Source organism: Stegodyphus dumicola, chromosome 4 (genome assembly GCF_044657685.1).
Source record: "Stegodyphus dumicola isolate Sdum_Otavi_A_Nest chromosome 4, ASM4465768v1".
Classification (NCBI taxonomy): domain Eukaryota; kingdom Metazoa; phylum Arthropoda; class Arachnida; order Araneae; family Eresidae; genus Stegodyphus; species Stegodyphus dumicola.
The window spans coordinates 6,134,147-6,149,259 of NC_140771.1; the positions used below are offsets into that span (position 1 = coordinate 6,134,147).

The 15,113-nt window shown below is 33.2% G+C and overlaps 1 protein-coding gene across 1 annotated transcript in view; it reads right to left on the reverse strand.

Annotated features, from left to right (window-relative positions):
* Positions 1-15,113, reverse strand: part of LOC118182376 (uncharacterized) — a 347,901-nt gene that overhangs the window by 21,629 nt on the left and 311,159 nt on the right. The window contains exons 16-17 of the mRNA XM_085814501.1: positions 7,056-7,127; positions 2,842-3,255 (exon numbers count right to left, since the gene is read on the reverse strand). Coding sequence (XP_085670627.1) covers positions 2,842-3,255; positions 7,056-7,127 — 486 coding nt within the window. The remainder of the gene's footprint in view (positions 1-2,841; positions 3,256-7,055; positions 7,128-15,113) is intronic.

A 15,113-nucleotide genomic window follows, 5' to 3' on the forward strand; every position in this document is an offset into this window, starting at 1 on the left:
TACATATTTAAAATTCGAAATCTATTATTTATCTTTCATAATATCTTAAAGTAATGAAATATCTTAAAAACGTGAAAGAGTATTTTTTTTTTTTTTATCAAGAAGTTAAATTTTGGCACACAGATTAAATTAAATGACGTTCTTATTTCTTTCCGATGACGGACTCTAGCCTTTTATAAGCGTTGGCTAATATTAAAGCTGGAAGCGGTGGTCTCTTTTTTATGGAGGCACTTAATAGATGGGTCACCTTTACCTCCTGTGAAGGGACGGACATATTACATCCCTGCCTTGTCTAGGATTCGAACTCAAGCCCTTCGGAAAGGCAGCCAGAGTCAGTTGCTACTTTCCCGTCTGGGTGGCTAACTCAGTGGCATAATATTTCTCCCTGAAGTTGTTATAACAACACTGAAATTTTCATTGCATATTGATTCTATTTGAAATGTCACATTGTAGAGACAATAGAGTTTTTTTTGGAAGCAGAAGGTGTGAAAAATGAGTAATGCTTTCTCCGGGAATCAAACCACGAACCTGTCGAAAACGCGTCGAGCGTGCAGACCACTACACTCCGAAGGCACGCTAAGAAGGCGGGAGAAATACCTTATAACATTATTAAAAATAAATGATTTACTAAATTATTGTGGTGCTGCATTTATACTAGTTTTGTGTAGTCCCCAAAATGATCAGTTCGATAGCAAAAAATCTTGTCCTAAATTCTAAATTGATATACATAAAATAACTGAAGAGACATTAGGTATTTTGGAAGAAGGCAAGATGAAAAATGAGCAATCCCTTCGCCGGGAATCGAACCACGGACCTCTGGAATACAGCCCCCAGCGTGCACGAAGGCACTCTAGGAAAGCTGGAGAAATACCTTATACACTCCCATTTTTAAAGGGCGCCTGGGGTTTTAGGGGACCCAATCGCCATATCCTGGGTGTGGAGAATTCTCATCCAACACCCTTTTAGTTCGGGCGCCACTGTAGAGACATTAGGATTTCTTTTTTTTTTGGGGGGGGAGCAGGCAAGATAAAAAATTAGCAATCGCCTTCTCCGGAAATCGAACCACGGATCTCTGGAATACTGGCCCAGCGTGAAGAACCACTACACCACGAAGACACGCTAGGGAAGCGGGAGAAATGCCTTATATAGCACTAATATCTAATAGTAGAAAATATTTTCTGTGCTATTAAAATTAATATTTCTGCATTAATGTTGTAGTTTCTGTGCTATTAACGTGAATGTTGTGTAATGCAATTATTGAATATATTACTAAAACATCCTTTTCGAATCATAAGGTTTTTCCAAATTTAGAAGAAGAAAGTCGAAAAGAAAGCTAGAAGTCGAAACATCGCTGATACACAAAGACGCGCATGACGTTCTGTTACGCCATTGAAACAGACGATGTTTAGTTCATTCTGGTTTATTTCAAAGTAATGTGTATTTGTTGCAACAGAACAAATAATTTCAGTAGTTTGGTGAGCCTTGTTTGGAATACACAACCCCATAATGACCGAAATAGAGAATGTATTTTATAGAAGTGATAACGACAGTTTTAATGAAAGTAGTGATCTTAAATCTGATGAAGAATTTTATAATGATCCTTTAAGCAATAAATGGGAATTTCATAATAAAAATGATAAAGAATATATCGAACTAGAAAGTGATAATGATAGTCAAATTATTCCAAGAGGTAAAAGACATACAAGACGCTTATCAAGCACTGATAATGAGTCTTCTCATGAACATTAGATGGGTGTGGGAAGAAAAAGAAAATGTACCTGATGTGAAACGGTTTTCTGCAATACCTAGAATCAAATCAATTGAATTCAACAGATGTGGATCAAGTGGATTCTTGGTTAATTGATCATCAATCAAGGATCATTATAAAATTCTTCATCTGATACAAGATCCCTACTTTCATTAAAACTATTATCACTTTGCTAAAATGTACTCTCTATTCCTGCCATTATGGGGTTGTGACCATTGCAACATATACACATTACTTTGAAATAAACCATAGTGATCTAAATCTCGCCTCAGTTTCAATGACATAAGAGAACGTCATGTGTGTCGTTGCTCAAGTGAATTCATGACGTACTAGCCAAGGGGTTAAATATGCTCCAAGTGCAAAACAAAATTCAAATAATTGTGTACCCAAAGCGGTAATAAAATCTATATCTTCGAATCACTGAATATGATTTATATCACACTGCAAATTAATTAGTTCCATTTATATATTTTCCGGTGTAGCTGTTCGTTTTTAATGGAAGTGAAAACAACGTAAACTAAAACTTAAAATAAGTTGCGCATAATATATATTCGAAAAACTGGAATACAAGAAAAAAGGTTTTATATATTCCCTTTGACTATATATATTTAAAAGTACTTTCACAGAAAATGTCTGTAAAGAATGTAAGATCAATTTTTCACCAGTATCGAAGCAATTTCTTAAAGAAACTCGAAACTTAAAACAAATTACGTAGTTTCTATTAATGATGCATAAACTATATTTCACTATTCAGCACATATCCTGATTAAGCTACTAGTAATATATACCGTAGAGTTTAGTATCGAAACTATTAAATAGTCAAATAGGAGCTAAAATATCATTCTGGTAAACACGCGTGTTCCGAAGATAACTATAGTTATTTTTAATGCGGTTTCCAGAAAAAGGCCTTGCCGCTCAGAGAGTAAATTAATGATAATCTTGAAATTTTTACTACACTATATTTCCAATAAATACCTATGAAATGCTTTCGCAGGCCACATAAAATTGCTCCGGGGACCTGATGCCACCCTTCAGTTTGAAATCATTGATCTAATTAATAATTTCTCCTATACCTGTCCATTGTGATGATGGTGAGAATAAGCACTGATGATTCACTGCTGAGGGTGGAAAGGAAACCACATAAGTTGCACTGCCAGCTGTGCCTCCATCTTGTTTCGTGATGAATGTAATGGCCTCGAAAAACGACGTCATAGGCTGCGATAACGAACAAGTAAACGGACATGAGCAAGTCTGCAAGTGACAAGTTCTTTATGTAGAAGGAATGGACTTCGTTTGGCTCGGCGAAAAGAAAACGACCCACTAGGACAGCCACGTTGCCCAGTCCAGCAACCACAGCCACTAACCAGACGCTGATGCGCAGTACGAGACTGTCTAAGAGATGCGCAATGCTACTGATACCATCTCCACGTGGTTCGCACACTCGAACATGTAGAGCCAAAGAGCAAAGATGGAAATCGTCGAAGTAGCTGCAAATAAAAGAAAGGCAAATACAATCATAGATTTTTAGCATAATCTACAGTCATTTTGCAGAGACTATTTTACTTATACCACAAATTATGGTTATTTTGTTAGTCAACTTATTTCATTTAATATTAAAAAAAATCTGATGTGTACACCACATGACTTCTTTGCACGGAATATTAAATTATACGCATTTTTTCTTGCATTTCATTTAAACTTATTGGATTGAATTCAATCTACATCGTCGATAGCGCATAAACCACAATAGAATAAATGAACTTTTTAAAATTCATTATATTTGTTTACCCTAGCGACATTCTGGCGCTAGGGATCTTCACTTAACAGCGTTACATTTCGTTCCTATTATAACTCTGAATGTATATAAATTTATATCATTTGAAGAATTATCGAATCGTTGCCGCATGTTCTATTCAAATACTATAATAAATGTGAAACGATGTATAAAAGAAATTAAGCAAACAAAACTAAAAAGAAACAGTTCTTCACAGACAATTTAGTATTTGTCATTCAATTAATTCAGTTCTCACTTCCCGACAAGGCAAAAATGCATAAGAACTCAAAATATGTATATTAAAAATTACGAAGTAAATCTGAAACACTTATTTCCTCGAATAAATTCCAGAATAGATTAAGCATGATTTAATTCGCAATAATAAAGGCGTTATCTTTGTTGTCGCGAAGCGTAGTTTCTCTAGATTGGCAACAAATCCGCTATTTTGCCAAGTTTGATATGTAAACAAACATGTCTGCCATTGCAAAATTCATTAGGTTTAGCAGCACTTAAACAACTTTTAAATTGTTGATAATTTCACACATATTGCATGAAGATTTACTAAAGGCATAAAAATGTTAACCGGAAGATAAGAACAACATAATTCAATCATTTTTTAAAGAAAAAAAATGCACACTTTACAAACATATATATACATATATATATATATATATATATATATATATATACATATATATATATATATATATATATATATACATATATTTATATACTTTTGGTGCAGCCGATTGCTACCAAAATACGAGGAGAAACTATACACATAAAGAAAAAAAAAACTGAATGTTATTGAAAATATGAACTTTTAATTTTAAAATAGATCAATTATCGAGAAAGAAAAGAAACATCAGTAGAAATCATCAAAAAATGAAATAATTCATCAGTTAAACTGTTATTTAAGATTACTACTATTTCGTAAAAACCTACATTCAGATCGCATAAGAAGTCAAAAATCACTTTTAATGATGTATCTATGTTAATATTTTGAAGGAATTCTGATTCTAGAATCATTTGTAATCCCTCATTACTGTGTCCTCAAAAGCCCTTACCCAGCCTTTACTTTCAAAACCGTTGGTCATAGACATAGACGTTTAGTTACAAAAGTGTTTTAAAAGATGTAAAGATTCATGTTTTCCTATTTTGAAATTTAAGAAAAAAGACAATTTTATCTAAAATACGAAATCTGGCATTTACACATTCTTCCGGTTTCTAGTTAACAAAATTTCGTACTCGCTATGAAAAAAAAGGAAAAAAAAAAAAAAAAGGATTAACTCCAGTACTTGTATTTCTTTACCAGTAACGTATCGAATTTGTTCAGATACACTTAATGTACTTACTTCTGAAAGGGTTGCATAATTTTCGAAAGTATTTTGCCTTAAGTGCACTCTTGATCATTCGTATTTAGACTTGATTTTATACACTCATTATCAGCAAAGCTCATAGTGCAGGGATGCCCAAAATCTACTTTGTAATCTCGAACTGAAAATTAATATATGGTATGATCCTCTTTCACAGCCAGAAAGGTCGCGCAGCTTGGTTGTGGCTTTCGATCCCACTCTTGCAACAAAGCAGTTTTCAACTTCCGGATGGTTCTCGGAAGGCGAGATGAAATTGTGCACCCAAGAGCGTCCAGCCAGGGTTAAGATCAGAAAATCAAGTTACTCATTTACCAAACCATGATGCGACCAATCCTCACCTACGCCTGCCCCGTGTGAGCTATGTTTGTAATAACACCATGCAAAAACTGCACGGAATGTTATTTTGAGAGAAATGATGAACTGCCGATGGTTCATAAGAAACACAGCAATCCACCGCGAGTTAAACATTCTAGAAATTCACGTATATATTGCCAAAATGGTAGAAAAATTCTTCCGGAAAATCCCGGATGTCAACAACAGTGTTATTCCTGTTCTCAATATGATGTTTCTGCTAATGTAAATAGAAAAAGGCCAATGGCTGTGTTAAGACACATCACCTAATTTTTGCATTGTATAATTTTGTATTGTATATTTAGTTAATCTATGTTCCTAATGTCAATTAGCCCCACTCTTTCCTTGTTACACCTCTTATGTTCCTTTCCATATGCTTTCTCTTCTTCACTGCTATTATAATGACAGACTATAACTGGCATATCTTTGTAAACCTGCTTATCTGTTGATTCGCACATTACCCAACGCCTCACAGTGCCTTCTGCCTATATTGGATTTGCTGCAGCATTTGGTGATTACACTGGGAGAGGGAAATCATCGCCTTGCTGCAGCATTTGGTGATTACACTGGGAGAGGGAAATCATCGCCGGTACCCAAGAGAGCGTCGGCATCGCAACGCGCCTGAACCGAAAATCTAGCTGGCCAATCCATGACACCAATACCCTAACTTTCTAGGTAATCGTCGACAAGCTGAGTCTCATGTGGACGCGCGTTGACGTCCATTAACAGGAACCTAGGACCACGTGGGCCTGAAACGTCGGACATAGGGATCTAAGATCTTTCTGTACGTTCTGGCAGTCAGCGAGCCTTTGTAAAATATACGCATGGGTATACATTATATTTACATAAAATTATGGAAACCTAGAATTAATCTGTTTCGGTGGGATCAGTGTACACTGGTTTTCTATTATGTTTAATAACATGGGAGAGTAAAATTTTACCTCTTTAGAAAATTTGAAAAGGAAGAGTAATTAATTTCAAGAATTCGCAGTTGACAGGAAAACGGTAGCGAACGAGAAATGTAACAAATGTAAAATTCTGTCGCTAAGGGTTTCACTTATTTTATGAGGAAGTAGTATTCTTACCCCAGAGACAACTTTAATACATTTAATGATTTGTATGAAATTACAAATTCATATTCCTTATATGAACACATTAACACTGCCAATGTACCAAAAATGAATTTTTTCATCTCCACATGTTTATGGACATTTAATTACCGAGATTCTCGCATGAAATTATGCTAACTTATAATACATATATTTATCTATATCATCGTCTAATTCTTCATATTTTCGGAATCGGAAATCATTAAACTCATAAAATACTGTCTGTAAAGATTTCACATTCGCTTAGCTCAAAAAAAATGTGTTACAGTATACACACGGGAAATATTTCACGTGCTTTATATCACATGTTTTGGCCTTTCTTTCAATACAACGACAACGAATGTAAAAAATGCTTTCAAGTAATAATAGCAAAAAATTGCAGACGTAAAACGTTTTTGTTGGCGACGACATTTGGTGGCACATAAATGGATGGCACATAAAACCCTGTTTATAGTTTTTAAAATTGATTACCATTTCTCATGTTAGTTCTCATAAAACATTTTGTTTAAATTTTCTTAACGTTTCAAAGAGCGTTTTATTCCAGCAGACTGTTTAACAGAATACGAGACAGAAATATCTCCATACAGAAAACAGTAAATAAAGTTTGTACGTGCATTACTATATTTCAACTGTATGTTTAAGCAGATATCTAAATATGAATAAACAAAGGAACTCACATATGTTTCAGTTGAACGAGATCATCGAAAGTTCCAGGCTTCAATCCCTTTAGAGGGTTCTTTTTCAAATTCCTGTAAAAAAAGAAAAGGAGGAAATTAAATTTTATTCAAACACTTCATAAAACGAAAAAAAAAAAAAAAAAGCGATTGAAAAGAGCGATTTATTCAGAAACAGGCGTTTGAACAATAAGAAAACCTCCAAACTAATCTCCGATATGAAAAAGGAATAATTGCTACAAAAAATATAAGAAATGGATTGTTTTTAGTGTGAAGATGATCGAGTGCGTTATAAAACAGTCAACAATTGTATTTAATACAATTTTCTTTATGCACAACAATATTAAACGGAATGTTAGGTTACGTTATTTAATAACGGCAAAGCCTCGAGGGCTATCTGCTTAAGGGAAGGGATGCCTCCGTGGAGGACTTTCTAAGGGAAACTGGCTCGTATACACGTTACGCAGGGGGTAAACCACGAAAACACCCATGCAACCAGCCCGTTCGCGGGATTCGAATCTCGGACCGAACTACCAGTGTTCAGCGACTTTACCGCTCGGCCGCTGGTGGGCCTATTAAGTGGAAACTTATTAACAAGGTACACTGAGAAAACAAATGGTCCAGTTCTATATCTCCCGTTCTATTGGCCGATTGGCAAAATTCAAATTGCATTTTTCATGTCTCGAAAGCGCGACTTAGGATATATATTAGATTTATACATAGCATTGTTCTAACATAGGTATTTTGATGCAAAATCGGACTTTTCTAAAGTAACATACCAATTTTTTCCATATTTCGATTCTACGACTCAAATTACGCACAGATATTAAATTTTGTAAAATTTGCTATATATTGGAGTGAAATTTACGGAGAAATTAAAAAATTTATCATGGCACAATTTTTTCGGTTTTCGCCAAGAATAATTCACTTGGCGAACTTCTTAATATGTTGCAACCAATTTTCCTTTCCCTTACTTACGTTATGATGGGACGGGAAAAAGGCACCTCGTTCCTGCCTTTTTACGTGCATGAGTGGGAAAAAAGGCACATCGTTTCTACTTCCAAATAATTTTCGAAAAGTGTCTAAACCACATTTGATGTTTCATCACTTTCAACAAATATGCCAAATTTCAAAACGCACCAATATATAAATTCACGTATATCTTCGGAAATTTTGAATAAAAAATATATTTTTTGCATATATGCTTAGAAATACATCTACTTTAAGATGATAGTAAAAATTTTATACATTATAATTTAAAAATATTTATGAAAAATTTATAAAAATTATTTAAAAATACAAATTAAAAAAACCCCATAAAAAACGGGTAAATTTTATTTGAAATAAAACTAAATTTAGAATTGTGAAAGGAAGCTTCAAATAAGTTTAATAAAAAAAGAGATTAATAAATATATACCAAACTAAATTAACATTGAGTAGCTAAAATATTGAGAGCTAATTTTTTTAAAAAGACTCGCGCAATTTTTACAAAACTTGGTAGTTTCGCGTAATTTGAATCGCAGAATCGAAATATGGGAAAACATTGGTATGTTATTTAAAAAAAAGTCCGATTTTGTGAAGTTGAATTTCGTCAATCAGCCCAGTAGAAAGGAAGATATATTAGAACTGTCCCCCCACTTTTTTTTTCAGTGTACATTTTCCAGTGGTTCTTAAACAAGTCGCGACCCCTTTTTATCACTGAGATTTTTTTCGCGACCCCCAGAACCCCATAATATTTACAAAAATTGTGTGGGACCCCCGTAAGTATTGCGCAAATTCGACACATACCACACACGTGAGTGAAACCGTCAATTGTTTCACTTGTACTGTAATATATTACTGCAGTTTTAGGTCATTAACTTTAATTTATAATTTTAAGACATTGAACAATGTGCAAATTTGAAATAAGTAATAGACGAAATGAGAGCGTCACGTGCAAAGCAAGGAAAATGAACGTTTATATTGTAAAAAGAATGTGTCGAAACATTTTCGTTTTTTTTATCTTTGTGTCTATTGTCTTATCTTTATCTACTTTCAGATACATTGTGTAAAAATATTTGGTAATTGTAAAATTATTATAACAAGTTAAAGAAATATAACTACTGCTAAAATTTTTGGCTACCCCCTGCTGCAGGTCCCGCGACCTCCTTAGGAGTCGCGACCCACAATTTAAGAAACCCTGTTCTAACCAAAATGGATACCTTAATATTTCGTCGTTTAAAAGTTTTAACAGAACATAGTCTTCGTGTTCAGGTAAATAGTGACTCGCATCACACAGAAGCCACAGCCTATGGTTTCTGTGTGATGGGAACTGTTGAGTGACTTGTGTTAATTCGCGACCATCTAGAATGTAATAGTGAAATACTGTTGTTAAGTGCTGCAAGCTTAGCCCGATACGATGTATTGATAAAATTTAGTCTTCGTGCCTAGCTGAATACACTGCTGGTACCTCGCATCACACAGAAGCCACAGCCTATGTGTTGGCGCCCCTATGATCCATCAGTATGTACCGCTTGAGAGTTGCATCAATAATGGAGAGTTGCATATGTTTAGAAGTATGTCCCGACAGATGCTCAGTAGAAAAAGCCGCTGTGCAGATGAAAGCCCCAAGTGTATACATTTTGTGATATGAAATCTCTACAGACCTCGTGGAAGGCGTTTCTGTCAGCTACTGTCTGATAACATATTGTTATTCTGACAATCTGAGAGGAGATTCCCCACTTGGATGCTATTTTGTTGAATAAGTTAGAGAACTTGTGCAGCCGTTGTTTAATTCGCACGATATATTCATGCTAATTAGGTCGGTTGCCAATGTAATCATCGAAGTATTTCATGCGTTTCACAATTTTAGTGTTATTTCCATCAATCCTTACACAAGGGGTACGAATACGTCTTCGGCATATTTTATATTTAGATTAGTATTAAATAGTATAAGTATTAAAACTAAGGAATAAATTGATATAATTTCGATTTTTCCACTGTAGAAAAATGCTCGATTCAATTTTAGTCTCTTGGTATATTAAAAGATTCAAAATTAGACTTTAAAATGACAAGCGCTTGGTTTAAAATGTTATCGCCGTTAAATTTATATGTTTCAGATATTTTTAAGACTAATTTAAATGTATATTGCGTTTTAATTATTTGTATTATTTTAATTTAAATAAGAATTATTTGTATCAAATGTATTCGTTAAAATAAAAATAGTTGATTCGGGGCTTCGCAAAAGAATCCGATTGCATCAACAAGGTTAGTTTCATAAAAATACTAAAAAATAAAGTTTTTATACAGTTTTAAAATTAAATGCGTGTTAATCGTTTCTTCTGAATGCTGCAGATATTGGTAAAACCTCAAATAACAGGATGTAGATTCCATTTTTGTCGAAAATAAGAATTGGAGCAATCCTGAATCCTGAGCTGTACAGAATAAAAAATAAATTATTCGTATAAACTTTACACAACTTAGGACTTATTATAAATCCTTGTAAATAAAAGTATAATTTTTTCTGCATATATTTGCACAGTGTCAATAATTATCAGTCAAAAGTCAAACGTTGTGAGTTTCAATTCCAACGTTTATCCGTTAGATTTGCAGTTCGGATTTCTCAGATCTTAGCAATTTGACTCGGAGGATCAGTTAATTTACTTTCATTTTAAGACTTATTGTAATTTAGACCCAACATCTCTTTCTCCAAGTTTCCATACTTATAGTATCAGGTTTCTTGCTAATATTAATCTTAAATTATTCAGACGATAAAAAATAAGATTTTGAAGAGATAAATTAATTTCAAATTGAATATAAAAGAAAATTGTTCCTCTTTCATAGCCCTACTTATAAATTAATTTGGTACTTTTCCGTTTCGCCGGCGCAAATCTCGCCAAGCAGACTTTATTAGCGACAACATACAGTATACACATAAAAAATATTTAAAAAATGTTAGTTCTAAGAATTTTTTTTCATGGCATAAACATTTTAATATCGTTTAAATTTTATAAAAAGCCAATAAATAAAGACAATAAATTTGTAGAAAGACATTAATTTAAGAATTTAATTTGCTTTCATGGTTCAACATCCTGATTCGCCGGTTCATATCACGTGACCCCAAGCGATCTCATCTCGCGTAAACTACTCTACAAAAATCTAATGCTCTCAGTAATTATCTACATTAACTTCAAGTTAAATCTTAATTTGGAACACAAGTTTAAATGCAAGAAATATTTCAATTCGTACGAATACCTTACTCAGAAATTATATAAAACTGCAGTGCTTTACTTCGCTAATGCATTCTCATTACAATTGATGAATTTAACCCTTGACTTTACCTTTTCCATATTTTCGGCTTCGGGTAAGCGCTGTGATTGCATCCTAATTTACTTAATTACCGAAAATGGCCTTAGACATAAAACTGAACTATCTGATAAAAACTCTATGTAATTATATGCCAGTATTGAAAGAAAAAATCAATCTGATAAGAAAAAGCTGCGACTTGTTTTGAAAATGAGGCGTAAAAGGTTACCAGCAAGAATATTCCGTTTGGCATCGGTTGTACCATTACTGGCGACTTTATCGCTTGCGCCGGCAAAACGGAAAAGTACCATTAACTTAAAGAATTTAATTAGTCACATACGGAATACTCTGAATTAATATTCTATTAAGTATTAAAATTTTATTTAGAATAAAAGAAATTTGATATTTTTGTTTTCAAATTTTGAATCAATTGACTAATATTAAATAAAGTTAATCGTTTCAAAATGATCTCTTATCTTATGGTATCGGATTTACAGCATTACAGAGAGCATTACAGCATTACAGAGTGTTACAGCATTACAGAGTGTACTCGTATTTTCCTGTTAGTTTTCATTATTTAATAACCTACTACAAAAATGAAATTTATTTATTTATTTTTATTATTTTTGTTTTAATAACTGAGCAGATTTATTTAGTAATGTAGTATTGTTCTTACTGCTGCATTTATTTAAAATTTTACATAAAGTTTTATTATAAATGAAAAATAAATACTAATATTTAAGTACAAATTAGTTATCAAATTGCAAATAGCTGATACTCAAGAAGGTTAGCTTAGTTTTTTTAGGAAACTTCGGACTAAGGATCGCTATCTGGATTTTTAACTTCCACTCTGGAAATCCCAAAATAGGAGGTACTCTAAACCCCTACTTGTAATATTAAACCCTACTGCTAGTGCAATTCAAGTACTTATTATTCGATAGATTTATCACGATTAACTGAATATCAGATAAATTTTGATATGAATTCTTTCTGACATAAAAGCTTTCCTTTACAGAATATTTGTAACAATTATCCAGAAGTAATAAAGCGGATGGATAAATCACACGTCTCATCTCAGGGCGTAAAATGTATAAATTTTATACGAATTACTCCGCACTCCAAAATAAATAATAATAAAAAAAAAAGAAGATAAGAATTTATTTTATGCAGAATAAAATATTTATGCAGAAATTATGGCTGTTGAAATTGAACTGGAATGATGTTTTGCCAGAAAAGGAAGCTAAAGAATGGAAAGAATTCTCCACTACCTTGCAGCTAATTAACAACATTGAAGTCCCTAGATGTATTTTATTACCGGATAGAATCAAGATTGAATTACATGGTTTCTGTGATGCCTCAGAGGCCGCCTATGGAGCAGTTATCTACTGTAAAGCAACATCAGCAACAAACCATACATCAGTGAGGTTGGTGTGCAGTAAATCGCGTGTCTCACCCCTAAAGAAGACTACAATCCCAAGACTTGAGCTTTGCGCAGCAGTGCTATTAGCTAAACTGATGCATCGAGTGAAATCATCATTAAAATTGGAGTTTACTGCTATCCACCTTTGGACCGATTCTATGATTGTGCTGTCATGGATCAACAAAGAGCCACACCTTCTCAAGACATTTGTTGCAAACCGGATTTCAAAGATACAGGATCTGACTGAAATAGCACAGTGGCATCATATCGCTTCTGAAGAAAACCCATCAGATCTCATATCTAGAGGTATGTCTGCCAAAAAACTGCAACTAAGTCAACTGTGGTGGAACGGGCCTGACTTCTTAATGAAGGATGAGTACCCTATAAGAGTTATACCTGCAGCAATTACTGAAAAGGACAGTGATGAACTTAAAAACTTTGCTGATTCTGAACTATCTACATGTTTAAATCTGAATGTGAATAATTTCATTAATGATTTATTGAATTGCAGTAATAAGTATTTAAAATTAATTCGTATTATAAGTTTTTGTTTTAGGTTTTACAAGAATTGTAAGCAAGAACAAAAGCAGGTAGGTAATTTACAAGTGGGAGAATTGAGAGCAGCTGAAGAAACTTTAATAAAATTAGTACAGGGTGAGTATTTTATAAATGAGATAAATGATCTTAAAAAATCAGGTATTGTTCCAAGAAATAGTTCTATTAAAAGTCTTAACCCTTTCATTGACAGTAATGGACTGTTGAGAGTTGGAGGTAGATTAAAAAATAGCAATTTAACTTATGAGAAAAAATTTCCTATTATTCTGCCTTCTAAACATAAATTAACAGAGTTAATAGTTAATTACTATCATTTAAAATATTTGCATGTGGGTCCTCAATCTTTGTTATATCATATAAGACAAAAATTTTGGATTGTAAGTGGTAGAAATGTTTGTAGAAAAATTGTAAAAAATTGTATAATATGTTTTAAAGCCAATCCCATTGTAGCTCAGCAAATCATGGGTGATTTACCCAAGGAAAGAATCACAGCTAATCTTACATTCCATTGTACTGGAGTTGACTTCTGTGGCCCATTCTTAATTAAGTACAAAAACCAGAGAAAAGGTATATATCAGAAATATAGGTATATTTATGTCTGTATATTCATTTGTATGGTTACTAAGGCCATTCATTTAGAGCTGATAACAGACCTAACATCTGAAGCATTAATAGCTACCTTGAAACGTTTCTTTGCACGAAGAGGTAAAAGTTTAACACTATTTAGTGATAACGCTACGAATTTTGTAGGTACTAATGCAGAATTAAAGAGATTAAACAAAGTTTCAAACGACCAATTACCAAATTATGTGTCTTACCAATACAAAAATGAGTATTGTCTTTATAGTTATTGTACAGTATTGAATGTGCTTCACATAAAATGTCATTATGTAACTGAAATGTTATATTGTATTGCTTTGAGTTGTACGCTAATGTATATGGTAAATGTCTAATTATAATAATGATTTTTATGTAATAGTACTTATTCAAAATTGTTTATGATATACTTGTTTAAATGTTTATGCTATATCTTAATTACAATAGTTGAATGCTAAGCATTGCAACGCGGGGCGGCATGTTCGCGCCTGCGCATCTGTTATGTAATCCACGCATGCGCATCTGTAATGTGATGATCAGACGAGTTTGAGAATCGCCATCGACGGTGTAAGAAGGCTGGTCACAGCTATGAGTTAATGAGTGATTGTAATTAATTATGAGAATTAATAAAGAATCGAACCAGCGAATTTATTTAGTGTGTGTTATTTGGGACGAGACCCAAACAGGGGCGTTTTTTTAACATTTTCTGTGTTACCTTCATTTATTAAATATCATGTTCTTCGCAATTAAGCCATAAAATTCAGTTCAAGAGCAATATCGCAAAATAATTTCAAATTGAACATATCTTAAGAGTTTCCCATACGCAGTCTCAGGCGCTGGACATAAAAAATGCTTTTTTCTGTACAACGTTGCCATTTCTCTCTTTGAAATCATTGAGTTTGTTAATCAAAAATTCCTTGAAGTGTTACAAAATATGAAATCTACAATAAAACTCATTTCAAATTCAAATTAGGGCTTCCACGTGTCCATATTCTATGAAAGATTACGTTATTCAAATTTGGATGGCTCTAGGTACCGTTGTTTTATCGCAATGCGAGAAACATACATACATTTATGCAGATTTTTCATTATTTAATTTCTTCAAATATAATGCAAGTTTCTAACATTTGGTGGCAACAGTTTGAAAAGTGAAACGGACATTCAGAGTGATTCGACGCAAAATGGAAAAATGAAAACAATAGTCC